At 35.6% G+C, this 25,437-nt stretch overlaps 2 protein-coding genes across 3 annotated transcripts in view; one reads left to right on the top strand and one right to left on the bottom strand.

Moving 5' to 3' along the window:
- Positions 1–4,484: 4,484 nt before the first annotated feature.
- LOC127833659 (proline-, glutamic acid- and leucine-rich protein 1-like) overlaps positions 4,485–25,437 on the bottom strand; it is a 105,277-nt gene continuing 84,324 nt past the window's right edge. Inside the window, exons 14-15 of the mRNA XM_052359060.1 lie at positions 5,415–5,624; positions 4,485–5,089 (exon numbers count right to left, since the gene is read on the bottom strand). Of these exons, the coding sequence (XP_052215020.1) occupies positions 4,874–5,089; positions 5,415–5,624 (426 nt within the window). The 3' untranslated portion in view covers positions 4,485–4,873. The remainder of the gene's footprint in view (positions 5,090–5,414; positions 5,625–25,437) is intronic.
- Positions 10,327–25,416, top strand: LOC127833657 (sushi, von Willebrand factor type A, EGF and pentraxin domain-containing protein 1-like). 2 transcript variants are annotated; one of them, XM_052359054.1, is made up of 11 exons: positions 10,330–11,231; positions 13,587–13,800; positions 13,981–14,099; positions 14,893–14,957; positions 15,487–15,674; positions 16,629–16,757; positions 17,434–17,562; positions 18,133–20,262; positions 21,799–22,770; positions 23,286–23,636; positions 24,299–25,416. In XM_052359054.1, exons 1-11 carry the CDS (start codon positions 10,500–10,502, stop codon positions 24,661–24,663), a joined length of 5,394 nt encoding a protein of 1,797 aa, XP_052215014.1. In that variant the 5' UTR covers positions 10,330–10,499; the 3' UTR covers positions 24,664–25,416. The 2 variants fall into 2 exon arrangements, with proteins under 2 accessions (XP_052215012.1, XP_052215014.1); XM_052359052.1 differs by having other exon boundaries at positions 10,327–11,231; positions 18,133–22,770.

Here is a 25,437-nt window from a genome sequence, read left to right as displayed (position 1 = left end):
GGGGGTCCTAAATGTGAAGTTATAGGTAAACTGCTAAATTATTTGTTAAAAACACGTCCGTGATATTGAAAATGAAGGAGAATGGTTGTCATATACCGGTAAAGTTATGAACGGGTACATTTTTTATGCCCCCGGATCGAAAGATCGGGGGCATATTGTTTTTGGCCTGTCTGTCTGTCATTCATTGTGTGTCCCAAAACTTTAACCTTTGTTAAAGTTTTGCAATAACTTTTGCATTATTGAAGATAACAACTTGATATTTGGCATGCATGTGTATCTCATGGAGCTGCACATTTTGAGTGGTAAAAGGTCAAGGTCATCCCTCAAGGTCAAAGATATGGCTTCGTACCCGCGCAATAGGGGGCTTTGTGTTTCTGACAAACACATCCCTTGTTTGCTTAATGTTTCGTTTGGTTCATATAAACCAAAGATACGATAAGAAAACGTTAGGACGACTACAGTTTGTGCATACAAAGTACGATGTTCCAGAGTAATAGACTTTATTAAAATAATCTTATATAACGGTTTATTTATTTTCTCTCCCTATATTTTTTTTTAATTACATAGCGATCAAGATCCATTTTTTCCGTACAAGCTCAGTTTCCACATCAAACGAAAATATACTGAAATCTACCTATTGGCCGACGTGGTATGCACCGTGAGTGAATACGCTTACTGGTAAAAGGTAATGCTTCAATTTCTATAATAGTCTCTTGACCATGTCGTCCAACTCACAGAACTTTGTCAACAACACGTTCGCGGAATGTCGGTAACAGCGGCGTCAGACAATGACGACTTCGTTTTGTCCATTCAATTTGACAACGTAACGTGTGATGACGTTGTACTTTACATCTGCGTGGCAGTCTTACCAGCGATCGGAGACCCACTGATACAGCAAGGGGATATAACTGTGATTGACTCGAATAAGGTTTACATTTTTTACGTGAAGTGGCTCTTTACATGTCATGTTTGACAACTTTAAACTCAAACTCGCTCGCTTGTAGAAAGAACGCATAAATATAAATCCTATGTTGCTGTTGGATTAACCATAAATAAGTCACAATGTATCATTGTGCCCTACCTCGGGAACAATTAAATGTGCGTCGTAGAAACAGGTTGGTCGAACAGAACACTTGTACTGGAAGTACAATTACAGAACGACACGTTGTTTCGTCATATGTCTTTGGGAAGTGGGGCAATCGCCTGTCCTGTCTTATTCACCTGTCTGATCATATACGTGGACAAACCTCTAATGGCTTGTTTACTGGTATGATTATGTTAGATCTACAGAAGGCATTCGACACTGTAGATCATGACATTCTGTGTCGGAAGCTTCGTGCGATGGGAGTGGAGTCTGTGGAGTGGTTTCGCTCGTACCTAGCTGATAGGACGCAGTCTGTACATGTTAATGCCGCTAAATCGGATTTCAAATCAGTAGTGTGTGGTGTTCCCCAAGGGAGTATACTGGGTCCTCTTTTGTTCTTGACCTACGTTAATGATATGAAAACAAGTATATCATCCAACTGTAAATTAATACTCTATGCTGATGACAGTGCTATTTTGTATTCACATAAAGATCCAAGTACCATCAGTCAAGTTTTAGGCAAAGAACTCGAGTCCTGTAGTAAATGGTTAATTGACAATAAGCTATCCCTCCATCTAGGCAAAACAGAATGTATTCTTTTTGGTTCGAAACGTAAACTCACCAAGGTGGACAATTTTCATATGCAATGTAATGATCATGTTATAAAATCTCAGACGTATGTAAAATATCTTGGTTCTATTCTAGATGCTGATTTGTCCGGTACTTCTATTGTAAATAATATCGTCAAGAAGGTTAACTCTAGACTTAAATTTTTATATAGACAACGTGATTTTTTAAATAAAAGTCTTAGAAAAAGCTTATGTAATTCTTTAATACAATGTCATTTAGATTATGTATCCTCTTCGTGGTATTGTGGACTCACGAAACAGCTTAAGCACAAGTTACAAATAGTCCAAAATAAAATGGTTCGTTTTATTAACAATTCCCATTGTAGGACATCACTTGTTGTATCGCATTTTGAAGAACTTGGTTTATTGAACGTTGAACAAAGATGCAAGCAACTTCGGCTTAACCACATCCATAAGATTTTCTACAATAAATGTCCAAGCTATATGAAAGACAATTTTGTCAAATGTACAGATGTCCATCAGTATGGGAATAGATCCCGATTTAATTTTTATGTACCTCAAGTTGATGGCTTTACTAGTTCTTCATTTTACTACAATGGTATTACGGATTGGAATGCATTACCCGATAATATAAAGTCCATCGAATCGAAATTTACTTTTAAGAAACTTGTTAAGACACATCTATTAAATGATATGAAGGTAGACGAGAATTCCATGTATTTTACTTTTAGATTTGTTTTATTTTTATGTAATTCATTATTTTTATGTTTTTTATTCGTGTCAGTGTATTATCATGTCAACTTTTGAAAGATTCACTTAATTCGTAGAAGAAATCATGTGTAGGATCATGTCGATTATATATTAAGAACTGAAAAACAATATATTTATAGTCACGTATAAGATCTGTTCGACTAAATCCAGGGACCCCGTTGGAAATAAGCTTTTTCATGTTTACATGTCTAAGCTTTACGGGTTATCCTGTGTATACATCATGTCGTAATCTTATTTGGATCTGTGATAAATGGCACCATTCATGTAATGCATGTTTCTGAATATGATAATAATGCAATCTATACGTTACTTATTGCCTTGATTGCATTGAATTGTAAATTGCTTGACATGTATGCACAAATAAAATAAAACAAACAAATCGCCGAAAACGGAGAGCCGTGTTTTCTAACATTCAACGCAGCATATACCAACGTTTATTTCACAGCAGAATACAACATGTCCGCACTTCCAAATATTGTGTACATGAGAATGGGTACAAAAATATAATTACTAAAATCGTCTGTTAATACAACTGTATTTTTAAACTAAACATTATTTTAAGTTGTCCTCATAGCATCAAAAATATACTAGAAATGTGGTACGACGGACTATTTACACGTATTTAATATGTTGAAAAGGGCGGACATTTTAGTTGCTGGTTCAACAAAATAGTGTAATATTCTTCGTTACTGTACACTTATTTTAGTGTAGGCCAGAAGCTTACGTGGCAATCTATTATGGTGTTTTATTTCTTTTTTTTACCGTTTGAGAGTCTTGATTCTTTTTGAGTAACCAAATAGTTTGAACATTCAATTCCGTCATATATTTTGCAAAATAATTCTACATGCAATCGACTATATTTGTTTTGTCAGTTTTATTAGTAGTGGCCTTATTATCGTGTTTTTAGTGTCAATTTCTCAATTTCATGAATATAAATACAAATGTGGTGATGGTTATTGCTTCAACATTGAATTGTGCTGTCTATATTATGTCTATTTAATTGTCTATATTGTGATATATTCGAAAAGAAGGTTTCGGTTTCGTTGGACGTTTAACTACACTATACAGGGAAATATACAAACATGTTTTTAAAGGCCCCTGCACCTTATTGTCAAGCCACGCACTGATCGTCCCCAAGAGAAAACAACGATTACCGGGTATATCATTTTGATATTTTTATTAGTAGTGGGCAAGTCGATCCGTCTTGTACATCATTATATGCAACAAATAACTGGCTTTGTGTTGGGTTTCTTAGCGCATGCAATTCTCGGATAAACAGGATCAATTAAGGAAGCAAACCTAGTATATTTGTTATACATGCCTTATACCTTGATGACAAACATTGAGCATGAAATAGAGAGTAAACAATAAACAAAACACATTTCATTTCAAGTTATACTTCAGCTGGCTGCTTAAAAATACATGTATAATCTTATATCTAATAAGTTTCAAATATCTTAGTCTTTTTTTACAGATATTAACATCGGCTGTTGTTGTTGATGTTTGTTAGTTTTCTATTTATTTCTCGAAATGATTGTTCATTAAATTGCAGAAATATTGTCGCAAATAGCTTAATCCGAGTCTGGTCCATCATTAACAAAAGTAGACATTATGTCTGAAACTTTCTCCTTTGCCTGAAAAGATTTAGAAAGTGTTTCTAGAAAACATTCTTCTAAGCATTTTGTCTTTAGAAGCATATTCCCGAAATGCCAAATGAACTTAATGAATAGCCAAGAAACACTTTGTTAAATTAGATTGTACTATTATGTTATTTTAAAAACTGAGTAATAAATATGTATGGAATAACTTAGATCATTACTAACTAATATGGAAATTGTTACATTTACAGTTTTTTACCCAAACCACCGGAATACTTGTTAACTTTGATTTAATATGTTTTGCAGTCAATTGATATTCATATATATCTATTAAACATTGGGTTTGTTTATGATTTTCAATTTCTAAGAATACCAAACATTTTCAAGCAAAAAACACAAACAACACAAAAACTTGCAAGAATTAACTAAACCTCAGGGGTTGGTGCTGTTTGTTCCTCGCTACGGCCTTGTTGCTTAATATTTATAGCATTGTTCACCATCTCATCATCTTCATCACTCATTGTGTTTGTATGGGCTTTATTAGCAACGACCATGGTATCCTTTTCAACTGTTATATTTATGCCATGATTGTCATGTGAATTTCTTTCACCGTCATCCTCTTCATGGTTGTCACTAGCATCACTATCAGACTCGCTTGTTTCTTCATTTATCTTATTCTCTGTATGTATCTTCTTGGTACTTTCATTTTCTTCCCCTTCTCTTTTTCTCTTTCCTTCCTTATTTGCTGTCCCTTCGTTCTGATAATCCCCTTTCTCATTTACGATATTACAAGCAGTTCTTACTGCAATCGCTCCCTCATTTCTGGCAAATTAAGAACTAGCACCAGAAAGCCCATTCCTTGTTTCCATAGTGGGGACAGATAGATTACCAGATTTTTTGATCACCTTAGACACAGTTGGTTCCTGGTCGAGTTGACGGGAGATATGAATCAAGTTCTCACACAGAACTGGCCCTTTTAGGCAGGGAACTCTAGGGTGGATCAACACATCACACAACGTCATAGCTTCCATGCAATATGACGATACCTGAAAAAGAATTTCGTGGAAACAAAAAATAAAAGGATATTTTAGAAAAGTGTGTGTATATATACAAATTAATGCAAATTTAAACACTGTAAAAGGATGACAGATTTGACAGTCTGACTGCCTTTGAGTTCATATCAGTAGTAATAACAAAAACACTGCATTATTAACAAGGTGAGAAATTATCAAACAATCATAGAAACTACATCTTAAACAACAAAATATTTAGAAAATGAGCTTAAAATGTTCTTGGAAAAGAGAATAAAATATTAATCTAAATCAAAATAAATATTTTAACGGAAAAAAAGGAATACACGAGACAACCAACAGCTGCATGTTTATCGCGCAGTCCTGTCGAGTGCAGTCCAAGTGCAACCTGGACTGGGGCCGGTACGCTGGCATGTGTGGAGGTCACGCAGGCGGACAGAGCCCTGTAAAGAGCCCTTCTGCAGCTGGGGTCAGCATACGGGGCTGGAAGGCTGCCAAGAGGGGCCTGCTGGAAGGCTAACAAGCTCCTGATCACAAACTCTTGCACTGACTGGAACAGGGGGTTGTCTCATAAACATGTTAGTATAGATCAACACTGAACCAACAAAATGTTTGGTAACTTTTTTAATCAAGACTAGTCTGAATAAATTAGGAATCTTTTGTATAGGGATCATTCCGTTTAAAATAGTCGGGTATATACGCTACGTAATAGGAAGTTTAATGCACAGTTTACACTGAATGTTTAAACAGTGTTCACATCTTTTATGAATTATCGTCTTTGGCCGGGTCTGTGGTTGAATTATCGATTGCATGATATTGAAATAACGTTGTGGAATAACAAGTTGATAAATAATGTAGATCGATAGTTGATTTATATTTAATTATAGTAAGATATAAGTTTTATAAAGTGTAATCGGTTGTAGTTTAAAGAATACCCCTACATTTCGTACTTTATCCCATTAAGGGTAAACCGATATTTGAATGATACAAACGTTAATTTTTAATGACGTAAATACTGATTTTATAAGTATTATCTTATCGGATAACAAAGATAACAATATGTGAAATATTGCATACAACTATTAAAACACTATTTTAGATACTTTCAACAACTTTATCTCGATGTCGTCTGCTTTATATCGTATTTTCCTAATTCAATTTTGATTGAAATCTATGAACACCATGTTATGCTTCGCTTAACTTATGCGTTTGTTAGTTCTATTTGAAAACTTAGTTAATTGTTTACGAAACAATAACCATATAGGTCGGTAAATTGTTTCCAATTTTGAATGATCACTTCTTACATTTGTGCTTTTGATTCAGACAGAAAGTATGCTGAATATTATATATTACGGCGTTTTTTTCATGACGTTCCCTGATACAGAACATTAAAGGGACTTATTTAACGGTCCCGATTGTATTTTATTAATTATTGTTTCTTTAAAAGGTCTTAATATTTTAGCGTCTATGGAATTAATTAAACGGACTTGTTTATAGATTCCAAAACAGCAAAGTATATTAGAGTCCGAAATAGCATTAAACCAAAAACATATGCTGTAGATACCGTTTCGTTATTGTGAAACAAAATAAGTTGTAATTAATAAACGTTACAAGTTTCCCGATGATCAAGCAATATGTAAATCTAAATAATAATATGTCAAACACGATATTTTGAGATATAAAAAAGAATAATTTACATAAAGGACTTGAAAACTGATCAAAGTAATACACGTTTATTTTTATTATAAAATGGAGAATATATACCAGTTAGCATAAAATAAAGACAATTGTTTTGGAATTTTTGAATTTCAATTAATTATTAACGGCATATTAGTTCGCGACTATTTTAGAAGCATCAATTAACTTATTAATACTTCATACTATATGTATAGTATTGTTTTTCTTTTGTATCGGGAACACTTATTTTCGGAAAAAAAACTGTGACTTTGTCCTTCTAATTTTAAATACATACAGAAGTGTATTATAAGTTATCAACAAATTATTCTGTAAGAATAATTCATTTGAATTGTAAATAGGTCGGTCTTTTGTGAGATTTTCACTTGAGCACGCGAATTTTGTTTTCGGATGTAGCTTTCAAGCCACTTTTGACGTGAGCACGAGATGAAAACATGTTTCCGATGTAACTTCCAACTCATCGTAGCTATCGCTACTACACGCGCTATAAGCCTAAACTAAACATGTGCCATCGTCTGGTATTCATGTAACTCATTGTTATGGCAATTTTACAGAAACGGAAGCATTATTGTCCAGTTTACCATAGTGATAATACGATCGCGTTTCACGTATGCACGAACCGATGGACAACTGCTTGTTTTCCTTGGCCTCAAGAATGGTACTTCCGGTAAAAAATAGGAACGACCTTGGTCGACTTGATAGCAGGTAATGGCCGAAAAGACATCAACAAAAATGAAATCCCAATACCCAAAAGTAATCAAAGCCGACGAGTATTTAAAGGAAATTGTGCACAGTTGACTGGTTTTATTGTTTTGAAATGTTACATTTCCTTTCAAACTTGCGTTCATAGTTTCACACCGATCACTGTTTTGCCGCGATATTGACATGCAGCCTCAGATATTCTTTCACTTTAAAATGTGATAATATTGATACATATTCATTTAAAAAGCATTGCAATGTGTTTTATTTTATAAAGTCACATCGAGTAATTTATTTTCACATCTCAAACTCAAGCCGATAAAACAAGTAGTAATATAATTCATGTATATGAAATACAAATATTTAATGAAAAATAAATACGGTATAACGTATGTGATATGTATAGACATCTTATACAATTGTTAAAACTTAATTGATTCAATTATGAAATCAATGGCACCTTTGGTATGTAATTAAAAATTTATTGAACTTCTGAATACACAAAATTTCAAGAAAAATCATTTTTTTCTAGATGTTGCGGACGTATGTTTCAAATGAAAATCTAATGGTATAAGTTTGTTTTAGGAACATGAACACAAACTTAACAAATATATCAATATACCTATACCTTTTTTCAAATTAATGTATCAAAGTTATGGAAACATTCCGAAAAAGAATCATGCTGCACAGTATTTGTACTCAAACACCGTGTACCAAACAGGTAGTGTTAAACCACATTAACATGCAAATCAACAAATTATTAAGTTAAATGCTTAAAAAGACAAATGTTTCGTTTGTCAGGAATAGCGTTCAATGGATCCTGTTCTGAGAGCGACCAGTGCGCAACTTTACTAGCCATGTGTTCTGTATCTAAGTGCGCATGTCCAGAAGAAAGTTACCACGACAACACGAATGACGCCTGCTCAAGAAGTAAGTGTAGATTCCTCCAAGAAGCTGTAACGATGATTGATGTGCACTAGATGTAGCATGAGTGTGGTAGCTATATAGGAACAATTGATGTGAGGTGATAAGTAAATTGAGATCCAAGTGTTTTAACGAGCAATGATCCATCCGTTCGTATGTAAAGAAAATTGATATTTACCCATTAATGCCTAGCGTCTAGAAAAAGGCCTTGACAAACAGCGTAGACCGAGATGAGACGCCGCATGATGCGGCGTCTAATCAGGGTCTGCGCTGTTTGCTGTAAGGAATTTCTGTAAGAAAAATTCTAAATATATAAATAAACATACTAGACATCCCTAATTTTGGAAATAAATTGATCCTATTTAGAAGGATGGGAGAGTCCCCCAGGCATAAATGGGTTAAATAAATCACCAGATGTCGCTTGGGTCACATGCATGCGGATGCGTAAGCACACGTCTCCATTTGCATGTTGTAGAGTATTTAACGTTAACATTGAATTAAATTCAAACACTATAAACATGTTTTATAAACATATATGTGCAACAAAATGCATGTACTTGTTTTCTCATGTGGTTTCTACTTTAAATGTCGAACACGTATGCAAGAATATACATTTGAGATTAAATGTTTGTTAGTCAATCAATCCGGTGGATAAGCAATTAAACATTGTTTAAAATGATGCACAGACTGAGTTTATGGACATATTATGGACACCGATATTGAGTATTGTGATTTTTGCATTTTATTATATGTAAGAGGTGCATGCACACGTTGCCGCAAAGTGACAATAGTACAACAGAATTACCCATCACACCGCGCGAATTAGCCCAAACATTAATCACGAAGCGACACATGCCAACACAATGTGTAGACCAGAGCATGTTAAGTTCGCAAACATAGTACATGACGTAAAACTCATTTGGTACACGCAATTTCATCACGTTGCCACAGTGAACCACCTACAGGTTAGCAGACCAATAGTATACATGTTTTGTGTATATTATTTTCATCAAAATTACTACAGACATTTAATAGCCAAACGTTTTCATAATAATTATGTTATAATGATTATCCTCAAAATTCAGCTGCTCCTTCAACGACTGCTGCTCCTACAACAACCTCGGTTCTGCAGCCTCTGCTGCTTTAACCGCTGCTCATACCACCATCGCTGCTGCTACAAACATCGCTGCTCCTACAACTACCGCTTTTCCTACAACCACTGTTGCTACAACCGTCGCTGCTGCTACAACAATCGCTACAACAATTATTTTTTTTTATAAATAAATACGGAATACGGATTAAAAAAAGGAAAAACACAGGTTCGTTAATTGGATGCTAGCGTTAAAATGACATAAAAATACTAGACAAAGTTATACAATGATTTCAATTAATATTCATTGATCACGATACTATTCAGTTTAACAGTCGATGCAAAATGCTTCCAATTTAAAAGATTACAAAATGAAAACTCACCTAATATCGATTCGTAAATTTCAGAATATCCGATCAATTATTTAACAATATTTTCACGTTTAAATGTTAAATGAGCAAAGTGGGGAAACATGAATGGTTTGTAAAGCGATTAAATTACTGAAAAGAGTGTTTCGTTTCTAGTCTCTTTAAAAATAGCCGGGTATATAAGCACTGTAATGGGAATTTTGAAGCATAGTTTACACTGGATTTTTAAACAGTGTTCACAATTGTTTTATGAATTATCGTCATATGCCGATTCTATGATTGAGTTATCATTCGATTGCATGATCATTTAGTTTTCGTACTTGTGAGATACAGTGTCGGAATTACAATCTAATAATAATGACGACCGATAATTGATGTACATGTATATGTACATGAAGTAACCTATTGGATTCGACAATGAGGTTATAGGTTATATTTGGAGCTTTTAAAGAAACCGTCAGATTTAAAATTACCCTAAAACTGTGAAGTGTATCCCGATATTTGTTTAAAACATAAAGTCATTTTTTAATGAAGTAAATAATGTTTAAGGAATTCTTATCGGAAAACAGAAATCACATTATGTGAATTATTGCATAAAACTATAAAAACATTTTTTTGACAAATCGGATTAATAATGTAATAGAAAACAATGGCCCTCTCATACGCAGACGTACGCCGGGATGGCGGACTGGGGATATCACGAACCGAGGACGGGTACATCGATTTCAACCGCACACGACCCACGGGGCTTACGCAGACCCACGTTGGAGCCTCTAAGAGGAAGAACCCTTTTGGCTGGGGCGCTTTGGGTCCAACCGTCTACCAGCCCAGGGGAGGTTTAAATCCTGGCCAGAGGTCAACCAAACTAGGTCAAACTTATAAAGAGGACGACTTGGGTATGACACGTATGAGTGACTTCCGGTCTACAATGCCTCCCCCAGACTATGGTGCAGGCCAATGGGATGATATAAGAGACACTCAAGAGGCCGGGAGACCCGAAATGTACCCACTGGAACAGTTTACAGAACAAGCCGTAAATTCGTCCGCAGCGGAACAGCGTAAGAGCGCAAAAAGGAAAAGCAGACGATCTATGAAAGCTGACGTCGGAGCTACACGAGCGTCCGGTAAATATGCTAATACCGGATATGGTGTAAGTAACAATTATTACCAACAAGGAGTCCTTTCCGCCACGGGAACACCATATTCATTTGATCAGTCGGTAGTACCGGAAGGAGCGGACCGGCAGTCTCGCGGTCATAATCGCTCGCATGACTCGGAGGACGTCGCTAGTCGGCAAACCGGCGACTTTCACGTGCCGGGCTGGAGAACTTTGGCGACCACTCCGACTTTTATGGACCAATTCTATGAACAATTTAGACAGGTAACACCAACACATTCTGCATGTGAAAATGCCATGCTTCATAATTTAAATGTAAACGTAAAAATGCTATAAGCATTCATGTATTTAAAAAAATGTAGACGTAAAAAATGTAAATATATTTCGTGAAAATACATTTAGTCCTATAATTATTTTTTAGTTTTAGTGTCAACTTTATAGATTGCCAACATATATGTGTTATCATTAACTTCATTTGAATGTCGCTTGCATGTATTTCGTATAGAGCTAAGTTTAATTTAGGTTAGGGCTACAATCTACGAAAAGCAATGTGTACAACAAAAATATTAAGGGTGTTTCCCAACGAGCACAGTAGTTTTCTTTGAAGACTTACTGAATCGATACGAAACAGTAATCGTATAGGTCGTCTAATTGTTCTATTGTTTAAAAGTAGCATGCCTCACAATAGCGCTATTGAACCAGACAGTAATTAAGTAGCCCGAGTTTTATGTTTCCTCGGCATTTTTCGCGTTCTCTGATACTTAACACTAAAGGGACTTATGCAACGATTTCGATTGTATTTTCTACAATTATATTTTTTAAAGCCTCTATAACGCTCAAAATCAACGAAAATTTCGTAAAGTATTTCGTAAAATAAAGTTTAACAATTAAAATTCTGTGTTCCTAATGGCAATTGCCGGAATTTCAACGCCAGATGTGGTCTGGTAAAATAGATGTTTGTAGGTACATAAATGCTCGTTATATTATTGTTTTTCATACACAATTCCATTTTAATTTCTCGCAACGTTATTTATTCATACGACACATGGCACCATTTTAGTGTTCGTGTGTCGTATTAATAGATATATTTTCGCTTGAGATTAAAATGGAATAAATTGTGTCACAAATAAATAAAAAACGAGCATCTTGTATCTACAAAAATCAATGTAATCTTACCACATCTAGCGTTGAAATTGTGGCTATTGCTGTAAGGAACATTGATTGTTTAGGTGTTAACTTTATTTTACGCACAACTTTTCTAAATTTTCGTTGATTTTGAGCGTTATAGAGGCTTTAAAGTTATAACATTTTAGCGTCTATGGAACCAATCAAATGGAATTATTCACTGATTCCAAAATAGCAAAATTCATACACTGGAATGAAACAGCATCACACATATAGAAATATGCTGTAACTGCCGTTTCGCTTATGTGAAAGTTGAAAATGTGTTTAGTTGAAATTAATAAACTTTTAAACGTACGTTACAAGTCTCCCGAAAATAAAGCAAAGTGTTATTTCTTAATAATATAATGTCAAACACAATCGCACAACTTTTGGGATTTAATTAAAAATATTAGAATTAACAAAAAAGAACCTTTACAACAGATAAAGTCCACATTTTTATTTCTACTATAAAACGGGGACTATATACTAGTTCGCATAATATAAAGGCCAAAATTTAGAAAAAAATATTTTTTAATCACTATTCATTATAAATGAATATTATTTCGAGCACGTTTTAAAAGTATTATTTTACTTATTAATACTTGATACTTTATATTTAGTATTGTTTTGCTTTTGTATCGAGAACGATATTTTTGAAAAAAGTATATTTTCAAAACTGTGACTATGTTCTTCAAATTGTATATACATTATTTAAAGGAAGACTTCCTGATCAAATGTAAAGGACGAACCGGTATTGTGGCAGAAAATGCCAATATTAATTGCTTCGAATTTCAAGTTTCAGTAGAAATTAAGTTGTCATTTGTTTGGTTAAGATTATTTCAAATATTGACATAATTGGAAAACTAGATAAAAAAACAGGCCTTGATGCGAATCATAATATACAACAAATCAAACGCTAACAAAATCGAAGAAAGATGTTGCTCAAACGGTCTATAAGGTTTCTAGTGGAATAACGATCGCGCACACACTTAATACAAGATTAATCCATTACAATAATCGCGAACTTTTCCCAAATTCGAGGTTTTTATTTCCTTCTAAGTTGCATGCAAATTTCTCTACTATGAAGTTACATGTACACGTGTACACCTTGACAAAACGTTGAACGTTTTTACTACTACTACACGTTTCCCCAAAACAGCAATCGACTTAACCTGCTTAACTGTAAATGAATTCTGTCTGGACGATTAATTGGTGAAACAATGTTATTGAATCATCGCAACCTCACAAGAGTTGTTATTCGGAACTCAGTATACACTGGTTTACAGATGATTTAAATGAGGTACAAATCCATGGGGTTATGTATTGTGATTCACATAGAAATTACCTCAAAATGTATTCCAGTATGCGAATATTAAAGTGACACAAGTGCGTGCGTGTACATGAAAGTTGTTTTTACCTGTAGGTAACATGAGTTCAGAATAATGTCTATTTCAGCTGAAAACCAAGTGGAGCCCGTACGACCCATCAACACAACGCCAAAATTGGTCCGAGCAGAGTAGCACCACCGGAAGTGTTTCCACGACATCCTCCGAAATAGAGCGGAGATTGTGTCGGCGTTGGCAATGTATCGCTGTCCTTATTGGCTTCTCTCTGCTCGCCATTGGCGCTGTCATCATTCCCATCATTGTTTTGGTTACCGCCGACAAGGGTAGGACACGATTTGATTGCATGACAAGATTATTTAGAGATCGCTCGCCAACATCCACATGATACTCATACGTGTCTCATAAGCCCGATTACTTTCGATGCATTCGAGCTTAATTACAAATGTTTACACTAACTAAAGCCCTTATAAGACCAGACAGTTACAAAACGTGTTTTGTTTCAGAGGATATACGTGAGCAGGTCAATATGCGTGTGAGAAGCACGAGCGAAAATTTCATCTCAAAGCTTGCTAACAATACATCGGAGGAATTCCGTAATTTGTCAAACAGCTTTTGCGCAGGGGTAAGTACATCGACGATATATCCTAAACAACAGGAAAGAGTGTGAGTAAAAAAAATGATTTTAAAAATACGGAATTTAAAAGAAAGGGAATTAGAACAATAACGAACTTAAAAAAATAATTGCTTAAAATAAAGGGAATTAAAAAAGAAAATTAAAAAAGCCCATAAATTTTTAAGAAATGGGGATCAAATTAAAATATAAACATACAACTACAATGAAATGAGACTGAAAATAAATCTGAGAAATCAAAAAAATTATTCGGTAAATTATTGCAATAATTTATTTGTATAAATAGACACATAACATATTTAACGCCATTAATGCCAAAAAAAAGTTGTTGTTTTTTCTTTTCTATCGATTTTCATTGCCCACTTAGATTGGCATTTGGGGTCATTCATTTCTAATTTGTATTTTTTATTTCATTTTTTTATATAGTCTGATTTGTTCGCAGTTTTCAAAAGTATTCCAGTCATATCATAAAGGTCTTTCACACTTTTTTTCTGGGTAAGTTGGTTTACCAGTATGGCACATACTTAATTCAGATGTAAGTAGTTAAAGGCCGTAGATTTAATTTGAGGACTTACCCCACACAAGTTATGCGACTGGGTCTAGGCCCGTGTTCACCAACAAATTTTCAGGAATTCTTATACCTAAGAATCGAACATGTGATCCTGTATCTCTGCGATCCACTTATTGCTTTATTTCAGTTGAATATTTACTGGTTATAAAATTCATTTAACTCACATACTCTGGCATTTGTATCAGTTTAAAATCAGATTGGCCCAATTTCTAGGTTGAGACGAATTGCAAGAAGTCAGGCGCTGCTGACTTCCAAGGATGTCTTGTTACCAGCATAGAGTGAGTAACACATTATTGTTAAGTAAACATGCGTTGTGCTGTGCATAATCGACAAACGTATCGTTATTGGCAAATTAGTTACAACGAGATGACATAACAAGTGACAAGCAGGAAATACAAATATACTTTCAATTTTCGAATGCCAACGAATCCGATGGAAATCATCTACGAAACAATTTAATACCTTTATGTCACATTAAGCCATGCTTTTATCATTTATATACTACGCATTTTAGGAGACATATTATAGCATCATTAGCATCTGAGCATGGAAGCACTCTATTCAAATTGTTATGTAATAATTAATTCGAATGATTTGTCTATTTTTTCCTGTTTAATTATGGCATAAATAAGTGAGTTGTAAACATGACATGCGCATTGCATTGATTGTATAAACTAAAAATCAAGCTTCAAGTTGTTTATATACATAATTAAACAAATTATTTTACATTTTTTCCCCGTTCTCTCAATACAGTTTTTTCCTATTGGATTTGAGAAGTATTTAGTGAGTTGTTGTTGTTATTTTTAGAAATGGCAGCATTATAATCAACTTCACTATAGTGATAAAACGCTCAAGTGACTTCAGCGATACGCAGCTGAAAGAATATATCGGAATACAGAACGAAAAATCCGGTAATATAGGACCGTTCGTGATCGCCGAAGTCAATGTCACGCTGCGGAAGAAACTAGAGAAAAACGCAAATCCGATACCAGCCAGTAAGTTCTAACAATCAATTGTGTTGTCCAAACTTTGTTTCTTTAATTTTATGTAAATTAAAGTCATCGATTATTGCACACATGCTCCGGGAGCTATTGGCATAGGGAATCTCTTTATGTCGTCCGTAATAATGTCCACGGGAAAAGTTCAAGGACCGCTCGAACCTGTATGGCATTTAAAAAACAACAACAAAAAACAACTCCGTGAGTTGTTATTGAACAAAGGCTATGTGTGTCAACCAAAATTCGCAATGGAAAGATTGTTTAATAATAAATGCCATAAAAAGAAATGACTATTTTATTTACAGTATTAAAATCTTATTTTGTACAGTACAGTAATTTGACAATAAACGTTTTGTATTAACAACACGGTATTTCACTTGTTGGCTCTCTTGTTTAAGCAGTACTTAATTGTTTGTTTTGTGTTTTGCAATCTTCAACTATCATGTATTAACAAAGTCACTTTGCAATAACTTGAAACCTTAGCTGTATGTCACGTTTTGCTCAGACCGACAAGTCTAATCAGATTAACGTTTGATTCGTCAGTCCAATCTTGTAATGATAACGTGTGTTGGACATAACATGGTCTTGACATCGTTTCCATCGATTCATGAATCGTGTAAATATGTCGCATGTAATATTGAAATAAAAATATGAGATGGTCAACAATATAATGAGATGCTTAGGTGAATTTTTCAATGTTTTATGATTGTCATAAGTAGATATGCATATATCTCTTAAAATCAACAACGGCAGTAAATGACCCAATCGATGGGTATTGTATGATTATTATATTAGTTTCGAATCGTTCCTATTGTTGTTTACGTACAAGAAAATTGCAGTCCTTTTGACCAACGATTTTTAAAGGACATATACAACTTATATAATAATAGAGATAGGTTGGTCCATAAATGTATTTTTTACATTTATTCATACCTCAATGCTTTCTTTCAGAGCTGGCATTCAACAACCCCTGTTCTGCAAACGACCTGTGTCTATCAAGACTGGCAATGTGTATAGATAACAAGTGCGCATGTGAATCACACAACTTCTACGACAAAGTAAACGATGCATGCCTTAGTAGTAAGTTTTAGTTTAAATAACAGCACTAGACCAGACTCGACTTGTCGTTTGGCAACGTCTGTCGGTGAATCTATAGTCAGGATAACGTTCACGTGCCCAGTTCAATAATAAATAGTAATTAAGAATCATAAATGTATTTTAATTTTACTTCAGTATCATTAATTGCTTTCTTCCAATATATAAACACTTTTTTACCCGTTAAAATATTTTAAAAGATTTATATTTACTGCTTGTTGTTTGAAATGTAGTTTTAAATGGTTTAAATTGAGTCATGTAAATATGTACCATTACACTAAAATAAAACAGATGAGATGGTCAGCTGTTTGATGATTTGCTAATGTACATGTTAAGTTTCATGATTTTCATTAGTAGATCTGTATAACTATTCGTACATTGAAAAATGTATTCGATAATAACTATGTGTCACTTAAAATAAAAAATGGTATCAAACTTACCCAATCCAATTACATATGATATACAAGTAACGAAGATATTATTTGACGACATTATTTGAATTATTATTTTTATTATATTCATTTCGAATCGTTCTTATTGTTTTACATACAAGATTGCTGTTGTCTTTTTGACCGCCGCTTTAGAACGAACACATACGATGTATATATCATAGAGATGTATTGGTCTATAAATCTAGTCATACCTCAAGTCTTTTTTTCAGAGCTGGGTTTCAACAACACCTGTTCTGCAAACGACATGTGTCTAACAAGACTTTCATTGTGTATAAATAACAAGTGCACATGTGAGTCACACAACATCTACGACAAAGCAACCGATACGTGCGCTATTAGTAAGTGTGAATATAATAAGGTACAACATTGTAAGCAATCGTCACATTTTAATATGGCATACGGAATTTCACCGTTTGAAACATTTTAATGTGATACCTTATCCACCGAAATATACTTAGAACTGAAAGACAAACGTTTGTGGTGATTAGTAATACATGTACATTGTTTTTACATATAACAGATAGTTTTAATTCAAACCCAAGACCAAAACTTAAGCCTTTTTTTCCAAATGAAATGTTCGTCATTCATAGTTGTTGTGACAACATTTACTTAACCCTTAAAGCGCTGGAGCTGAATTTTAAAGGCCTTTGCAAACAGTTTGGATCCAGATGAGACGCCACAGAACGTGGCGTCTCATCTGGATCCAAACTGTTTGCTATTCTGATAGTATTCTTTGAAAAAAATTCGAAGAAAATGCTAATTTTAGAAATTCAACAGACGACATTTTAGCAGATGACAAATTTCCCAGCATGCAAAGGGTTAATAAGGCTAATCTGGGACGATACTTCACGCACTTGTAATAAGCCCGGTTTTATATATAATATGAAGAAACGTGTACTGTTTTGCAGTCGACTGTGGAAAATTGGCACATACCACGTATAGCAACGTCACCGCAAACAGTTCGAAGTATGGAGACATAGGAACAAAACGATGTCATGAAGGATACGAGTTCCCGGACGGAAACACAACGTGGAATGTAACATGCAGGACCAATGGAACTTGGGGAAAATTACCCGAATGTAGCCCCGTCAACTGCTCGATGTTCAATTTTCCCACCAATGCTAACAATAAACCGATTGATGCTTCCAGAACACGGTACCAAGACACCATAACTTTAACCTGCAAAAGTGGATACAAGATAAATGGCCAATCAACAGCCACCTGTCAATCGAACAAAACGTGGAGTCAATACGGAACATGCGAACCGATCAAATGTAAAGAACTAGGTCCGATCTCTAACAGTAAAAACAACACTAACAAATTAGAAAATGTTAGCTTCGGAGAGAATATTCCAATTGATTGCCTTCCAAGTTATGTTTTGATTGGGGGAAAATCGGCGCAATGTAATGAAACAGGTGACTGGCCGGCATTATCATGTCGGGCTGTTAATTGCAATGGCTCGACCGATGTCGACAATGGATTTATCATGGAAGCAAATACGTCAACGCTTAACTTCAAGTGTAATGAAGGTCACCAATCTACTGATAATATGGTCGTTACATGCTTCAATGGAACATGGGAAAAGAGGCCGAACTGCATAAAGGTCGACTGCGGTAACAAAACGGACGTTGTCAATGGAAAAATTGTATCCAAAACAGGGACATTGTTTGGCGATACCCAAGCAATTGAATGCAATACGGGATATATGATTGAAGGCGAAAGAAATATCACTTGTCAGAGTAATGGCACGTGGTCACGTGCGTCTTGTCAGATATTGAATTGTGGCAATATCACAGTTCCAGATGATGCTAGTGTGTTACGCCCAAACAACGGAACAGTCTACGGTTCGGTAAATGAATTTGAATGTAGAGAAGGCTATGCACTGAAAGGGAACTCTACAGTTAAATGTCAAAGTAATGGCGATTGGGAAGATCTTCCAAGATGTGAACGGAAAAATTGTGGTGAAATAAAGCCAAGAAATTGGACTGTGCAATACACGAATGATACCAAATATCAGAGCATGGCCTACATTACGTGCGATGAGGGATTTAGTTTAGTTGGGAAACGAAACATAACTTGCCTCGAAGCAGGGTGGGAAGAGTTACCAAGTTGCTTCAACGCTAGCTGCAAGGATCTACAGCCGCCAGACCACATGCGCGTGACAGATTATAAAACTGTTGAATGCGAGGAAGATTACACACTTTTCGGAAAAAACACAATACAATGTTTGGCAAATGGAACATGGGAAATACTTGCTGAGTGTATCAAGTGCGATCCAGTTAATATAACTAATGGGACATTTGTTGTTGTAACGCCTACTTTTGCGAATGTATCATGTAGCGAAGGCTTTGAATTACAGGGAAACAATACAGCAACATGTCGAAAGGACGGCTGGGTTATCAATGCAACTTGCAAACCAGTTAAGTGTCAAGAGTTTCCTTCATTAAATAACTCGATCACTGACAGTAAAGGTCCTCATGTTTATCCAGAGGTTGTCACTCTTACATGCGAGTCGGGTTTCGAATTAGCAGGAAGCAAACAGGCAAAATGTCTTGTAAATGGTTCATGGTTAATAACATCCTCATGCAACCCAGTCCGATGCCCAAACAACACGTCTGTCAATGATTCTTCAACTTCTGGCTCAGGACCATTTATTTATAAAACAATCGTACAGATAGCATGTAATCTTGGTTTCATTATGAAAGGAAATCAAACAGCGGAATGCCTTGCAAATGGCACCTGGAATGTCAATGCATCTTGCGAACGCGTGTTATGTCCGAACACTTTACCAATAGGTAACTCTTCGTTTAATGATCAATTTGAATATGCTTATCAAGACGTGGTCAACATAACTTGTAATGAAGGTTTCAACATGACAGGTAACAGCACGGCGGAATGTCGCAGTAATGGAACATGGGGTGTGAGTGGAATATGTGAACGGACTCAGTGCCTTAACACTACAACAGTTAATAACTCGTCAATTACTTACCAAGAAACTTATTATTACCAAGACGTTGTCAATATCACATGTCATGAAGGTTTTAACATGAAAGGAAACAGCGAAGCGAAATGCCGAAGTAATGGAACATGGGGTGTGAATGGAACATGTGAACGAATTCAGTGCCTTAACACTACAACAGTTAATGACTCGTCAATTACTTACCAAGAATCTTATTATTACCAAGACGTTGTCAATATCACATGTCATGAAGGTTTTAACATGAGCGGTGATACAACTGCGAAGTGCCTTAGAGACGGAACATGGAATGTTAGTGGACAATGTGATCGAATTAAGTGCTCCACCACAACGTTAAATAACTCGTCAATTAGTAACCAAGGAACGCATTATTATCAAGATGTCGTCAATGTCACATGTAATATAGGTTTTCAAATGAAAGGTGATGGAACTGCGCAATGTCTAAGTGATGGAATGTGGAATGTGAGTGGAACATGTGAACGAATTCAATGTTCTAATACTACAACAGTTAATTACTCGTCAATTACTTACAGAGAAATATATTATTACCAGGACGTCGTCAATATCACATGTTATGAAGGTTACACTTTAACCGGCGATAGCCAAGCGAAATGCCATAGTAATGGAACATGGAAAGTGAATGGAACCTGTGAACGAATTCAGTGCCTTAAGACTACATCCGTAAATAACTCGTCAATTAAAAGCCAATCCCCATTTTACTATTTAGACATCGTCAATGTCACTTGTGATGAAGGTTTCAACATGACGGGCAATTCAAACGCAGAATGCCTAATTGATGGTACGTGGAATGTCAGTGGATTTTGCGAACCAGTTACCTGCCCTTTGTTCACAATACCTGATAATGCTTCAATCGCCAATCATAACCAAAGTCGTACGGAATATGTTTTCCAAGAAACATTAACGCTAACATGTGCGTCCGGTTATGCCATGAATGGAAGAAATATAAGTTTTTGTCAAAGTAATGGTACCTGGAGTAGATTACCGTCATGTGAAGAAGAGAACACTTGTAACGAAACATTAAAACCAAACGTTGAAAATGTCACGTGCGATACAGGATTCCAAATTAATAAGAGCAAACAGATCCAATGCCTTGGGAATGGTTCATGGGATACAGGTCCGTTGTGCGACCCAGTGCGATGTCCAAACACTACGTTTGTTAATGACTCCTCCATTCCTGGCACAGGTCCATTCACTTATACAACAAAAGTCGACATCGTGTGTGATCTGGGTTTCAATATGACCGGTAATAAAACAGCGGAGTGTCTTGCAAATGGCACCTGGAATGTCAATGCATCTTGCGAACGCGTTTTATGCCCTAACACTTCACCGATAAGTAACTCTTCAATTAATGATCAATTGAAATATGCTTATCAAGACGTGGTTACCATAACGTGTAATGAAGGTTTCAACATGACAGGGAACAGCACGGCGGAATGTCGCAGCAATGGAACATGGGGTGTTAGTGGAATATGTGAACGGATTAAGTGCCTTAACACTACAACAGTTAATAACTCGTCAATTACTTACCAAGAAACTTATTATTACCAAGACGTTGTCAATATCACATGTCACGAAGGTTTTAACATGAGCGGTGATACAACTGCGAAGTGCCTTAAGGACGGAACATGGAATGTTAGTGGAAAATGTGATCGAGTTCAGTGCTCCAACACAACGTTAAATAACTCGTCAATTAGTAACCAAGTAACGCATTATTATCAAGATGTCGTCAATATCACATGTAATATAGGTTTTCAAATGAAAGGTGATGGAACTGCGCAATGTCTAAGTAATGGAATGTGGAATTTGAGTGGAACATGTGAACGAATTCAATGTTCTAATACAACAACAATGAATTACTCGTCAATTACTAACAGTGACAAATATTATTACCAAGACGTCGTCAATATCACATGTAATGAAGGTTACAATATAACCGGCGATAGCCAAGCGAAATGCCATAGTGATGGAACATGGAAAGTGAATGGAACCTGTGAACGAATTCAGTGCCTTAAGACTGCAACAGTCAATAACTCGTCAATGAAAAGCCAATCCCCATTTTATTATTTAGACGTGGTCAATATCACTTGTGATGAAGGTTTCATCATGACGGGCAATGCAAGCGCAGAATGCCTAATTGATGGTACATGGAATGTCAGTGGATTTTGCGAACCAGTAAATTGCCCTTTGTTCACAATACCTGATAATGCATCAATAGAAAATCTTAACCCAAGTCGTACGAAATATGATTTTAAAGAAACGCTAACGCTTATTTGTGCGACCGGATTTCTGATTAATGGAAGTAATACCACAGCATGCCAGAGTGACGGTTCTTGGACTATTTTACCATCATGTGTAGTAATGGTAAATTGTATAGAAAATGTAACGTCAGATGGCGCGTTATATACTGTGCAGCCGGGCAACAACATTCAAGGAACCATTCGTAACGTGACATGTCTACCGGGTCTGACATTTCGGTCGAGTTCAGATAGGTCCTTCGTCTGCAATGCGAGTGGACAGTGGCAAGGGAATCCTCAATGCCAAGTTCCGGGTAAGATGAAACATGTAGTTACATAAACGTCCGTGATGTTGAAAAAAAAGAGAGCATGGGTTGCATATTCCATTCCAATTATAAGTGGAAATATATCTAACATTTGAGACTAAGATTTAAGTTCGTTCGAGACATACAAGCGAAAGACTCGATACGAAAACGATACGATGACTACAATTTCTGTATAGAAAGTAAAATATTCCAGAGTCAGCAGACTTGATGTTAATATACAAATATAACGGGTTATTAATTTACATTTTTTACGCGACATTTTCGAATTATATAGAAAAAATCGATTTTTGCAGTACATGTGTATGGCATTCGAAGTCAGTCAGTCAGTCTCCGGACTTTCACCAATTCCTCATACAATCAATATTAAAGTAAAGACGAACAATATGACCATAGTAAATATATATTGTAATTGCAACATTAGCATAGACCATGCGAATAATGTGTCGATGTGTTCATTGATGCAACGGACATGTGTACATTACACTTAACTTGTTTTCCTTTAGGCTCAGTTTCCTTCGCTCGTCATCAAACTGAAATCTACCAATCGGCCGACGTGGTATGCACCGTGAGTGAATACACGAACTGGCAGAAAGTCATGCTCCAACGACAAACATCAGGCAATGCCACTGAACTTTTCTTCAGTATATCGTCTAACCCACAGAGCGTTGTAAATAACACGTCTGACGGAATGTCCGTCAACGCTACGTCAACCAATGACAGCGTCGTATTGTCCATTCATTTTGACAACGTTACGTGTGATGACGTTGGTCTTTACGCCTGCGTGGCGGTCGTTCCTGCGATTGGAGTCCCATTGATACAGCAAGGGGACAAGACCGTGATAGACTCGAATAAAGGTTGACATTATTTTTTCAAATAAAGTGGTCTTAGCCAGTCAAGTATTACACCGTTAAACTTAAAAACGCTTGGTGAAAGAACGCTGACCCTCTCCCACAGTTTGTTCCGTACCGATTCGCACGTTTTCGTATGTTATTATAAGGGTAAGCTTTAATGCGGCAGTTACAAATAATGCACTACCTAGCAGGTCAGTCATTTAGATTAAACAAGTCTTAGATTACTCCTTTCCAACAAGTTGCAATCATATTTTTAATACAATGTCTGTATTTGGTTGTTTAAACAAAGATAACAAAGACTCTGACAAAACATACTCTTGACAAGGTTACGTCTTAAAAAGCAAATCTCATTTCATGTACTAATACTTGAGAGTACATCTGTGACCTTAGAATTTATCTCAACTACCGGCTTTTAGCAGACTCCAGTCCGTCTTAAAACATAAAAATAAGCTGTTTGATGTAAAAAAACCCTGTATTAATGAAATGAGTAGAAGCGTTGAGAAATCTAACGTTCATGTCATTTTCTGTATATTACCGTTAAATATGGTGTTATTATACAAACGAAAGTCGCACACAAATGTACTCTATTAAAATAGGAATGAAATATAAAAACAACATTTCATTGGTATACGTTTTTTGCTATGAAACTTCTCAAACAATTTCAGGTGTTCCAATCCTAACCATTGACGGTGTTTCCATTGACAACTCACTTAACAACCACAACACAACTGTGAACCCTTCCTCTGGGAACAATCTCACGTGCGTTGTAGAAACTGGGTTGTCAACCAGTGCACTAATACTGGAAGTGCAGTTACAAAATGACACGATGTTTCGTGATATGGCTTTGGTAAATGGGGCAATAACCAGAGACGGAGAGCAGTGTTTTCTTAATATCACCGCAGCATATGACAACGTTGATTTCACAGCAGATTACAACATGTCTACACTTCGTTGCAGTTTGTACATGAGAATAGGAACAGAATCTATGTTACTGAAATCGTCAATTAATACAACTTTATTTTTAAATTAAAAATTATGACTTTGAGCTGCGCACATAGCATTAATTATTATGCTAGCAGGATATTCCACAGGCCGTTTTAGCGGCTCGGTACCGGGGCACTTGAAACCTGACTCGAATACTCCCGGGGCGCCTAAAAAAGAATCGTGCTTATATCGCTCGAGTAACACTTCCTAGTGAATGCATATTTTAGAACTGAAGTACGATGGAAAATTTAAAAGTTGTTGATGTGCTGAAAAGTGCGGGCATTTGTGTGGCTGATTATACAAAGGTGTACATTTCTCTGTTACACTTACAATATTGCAGACAAGTCGCTTATGCAGCCATCTATGAGGGTGTTTATTTCATGTTAAATATTTTAAAATAACGTTTGATCAGGTGTCTTGATTTTTCTGAAGTTACAAAATAGTTTGAATCTTTAATTTCGTACTATATTTTAGAAAGAAAATTCTATATGCAATTGACCATGTTTATTTTGTTAGTTTTATTGTAGTGTCCGTATAACAGTTGTTTGTAGTGTCAATATGACATGAATACAACTAAATATTTGGTGATGGTTATTGTATGAAAATGAATTTTGCTGTGTAAATTGTGCTATTTTCTTTGCCATTCCTTGTTCTAATCGTTTCAAAAAGGGAAAGGTTTTAATAATTATCATATTTTGTTGAGTGGTTGACGAATTGCTCGGTCTTGTTTTATTGATATATACAACATATAAATGGCTTTTTGTGGGTTTTAAGTACGTGCAATTTTCTTTTTACGATAATTAGCATACATTTAAGAAGC

Source organism: Dreissena polymorpha, chromosome 6 (assembly GCF_020536995.1).
Source record: "Dreissena polymorpha isolate Duluth1 chromosome 6, UMN_Dpol_1.0, whole genome shotgun sequence".
Classification (NCBI taxonomy): Eukaryota; Metazoa; Mollusca; class Bivalvia; order Myida; family Dreissenidae; genus Dreissena; species Dreissena polymorpha.
This window is presented reverse-complemented; position numbering and strand designations above follow the sequence as displayed.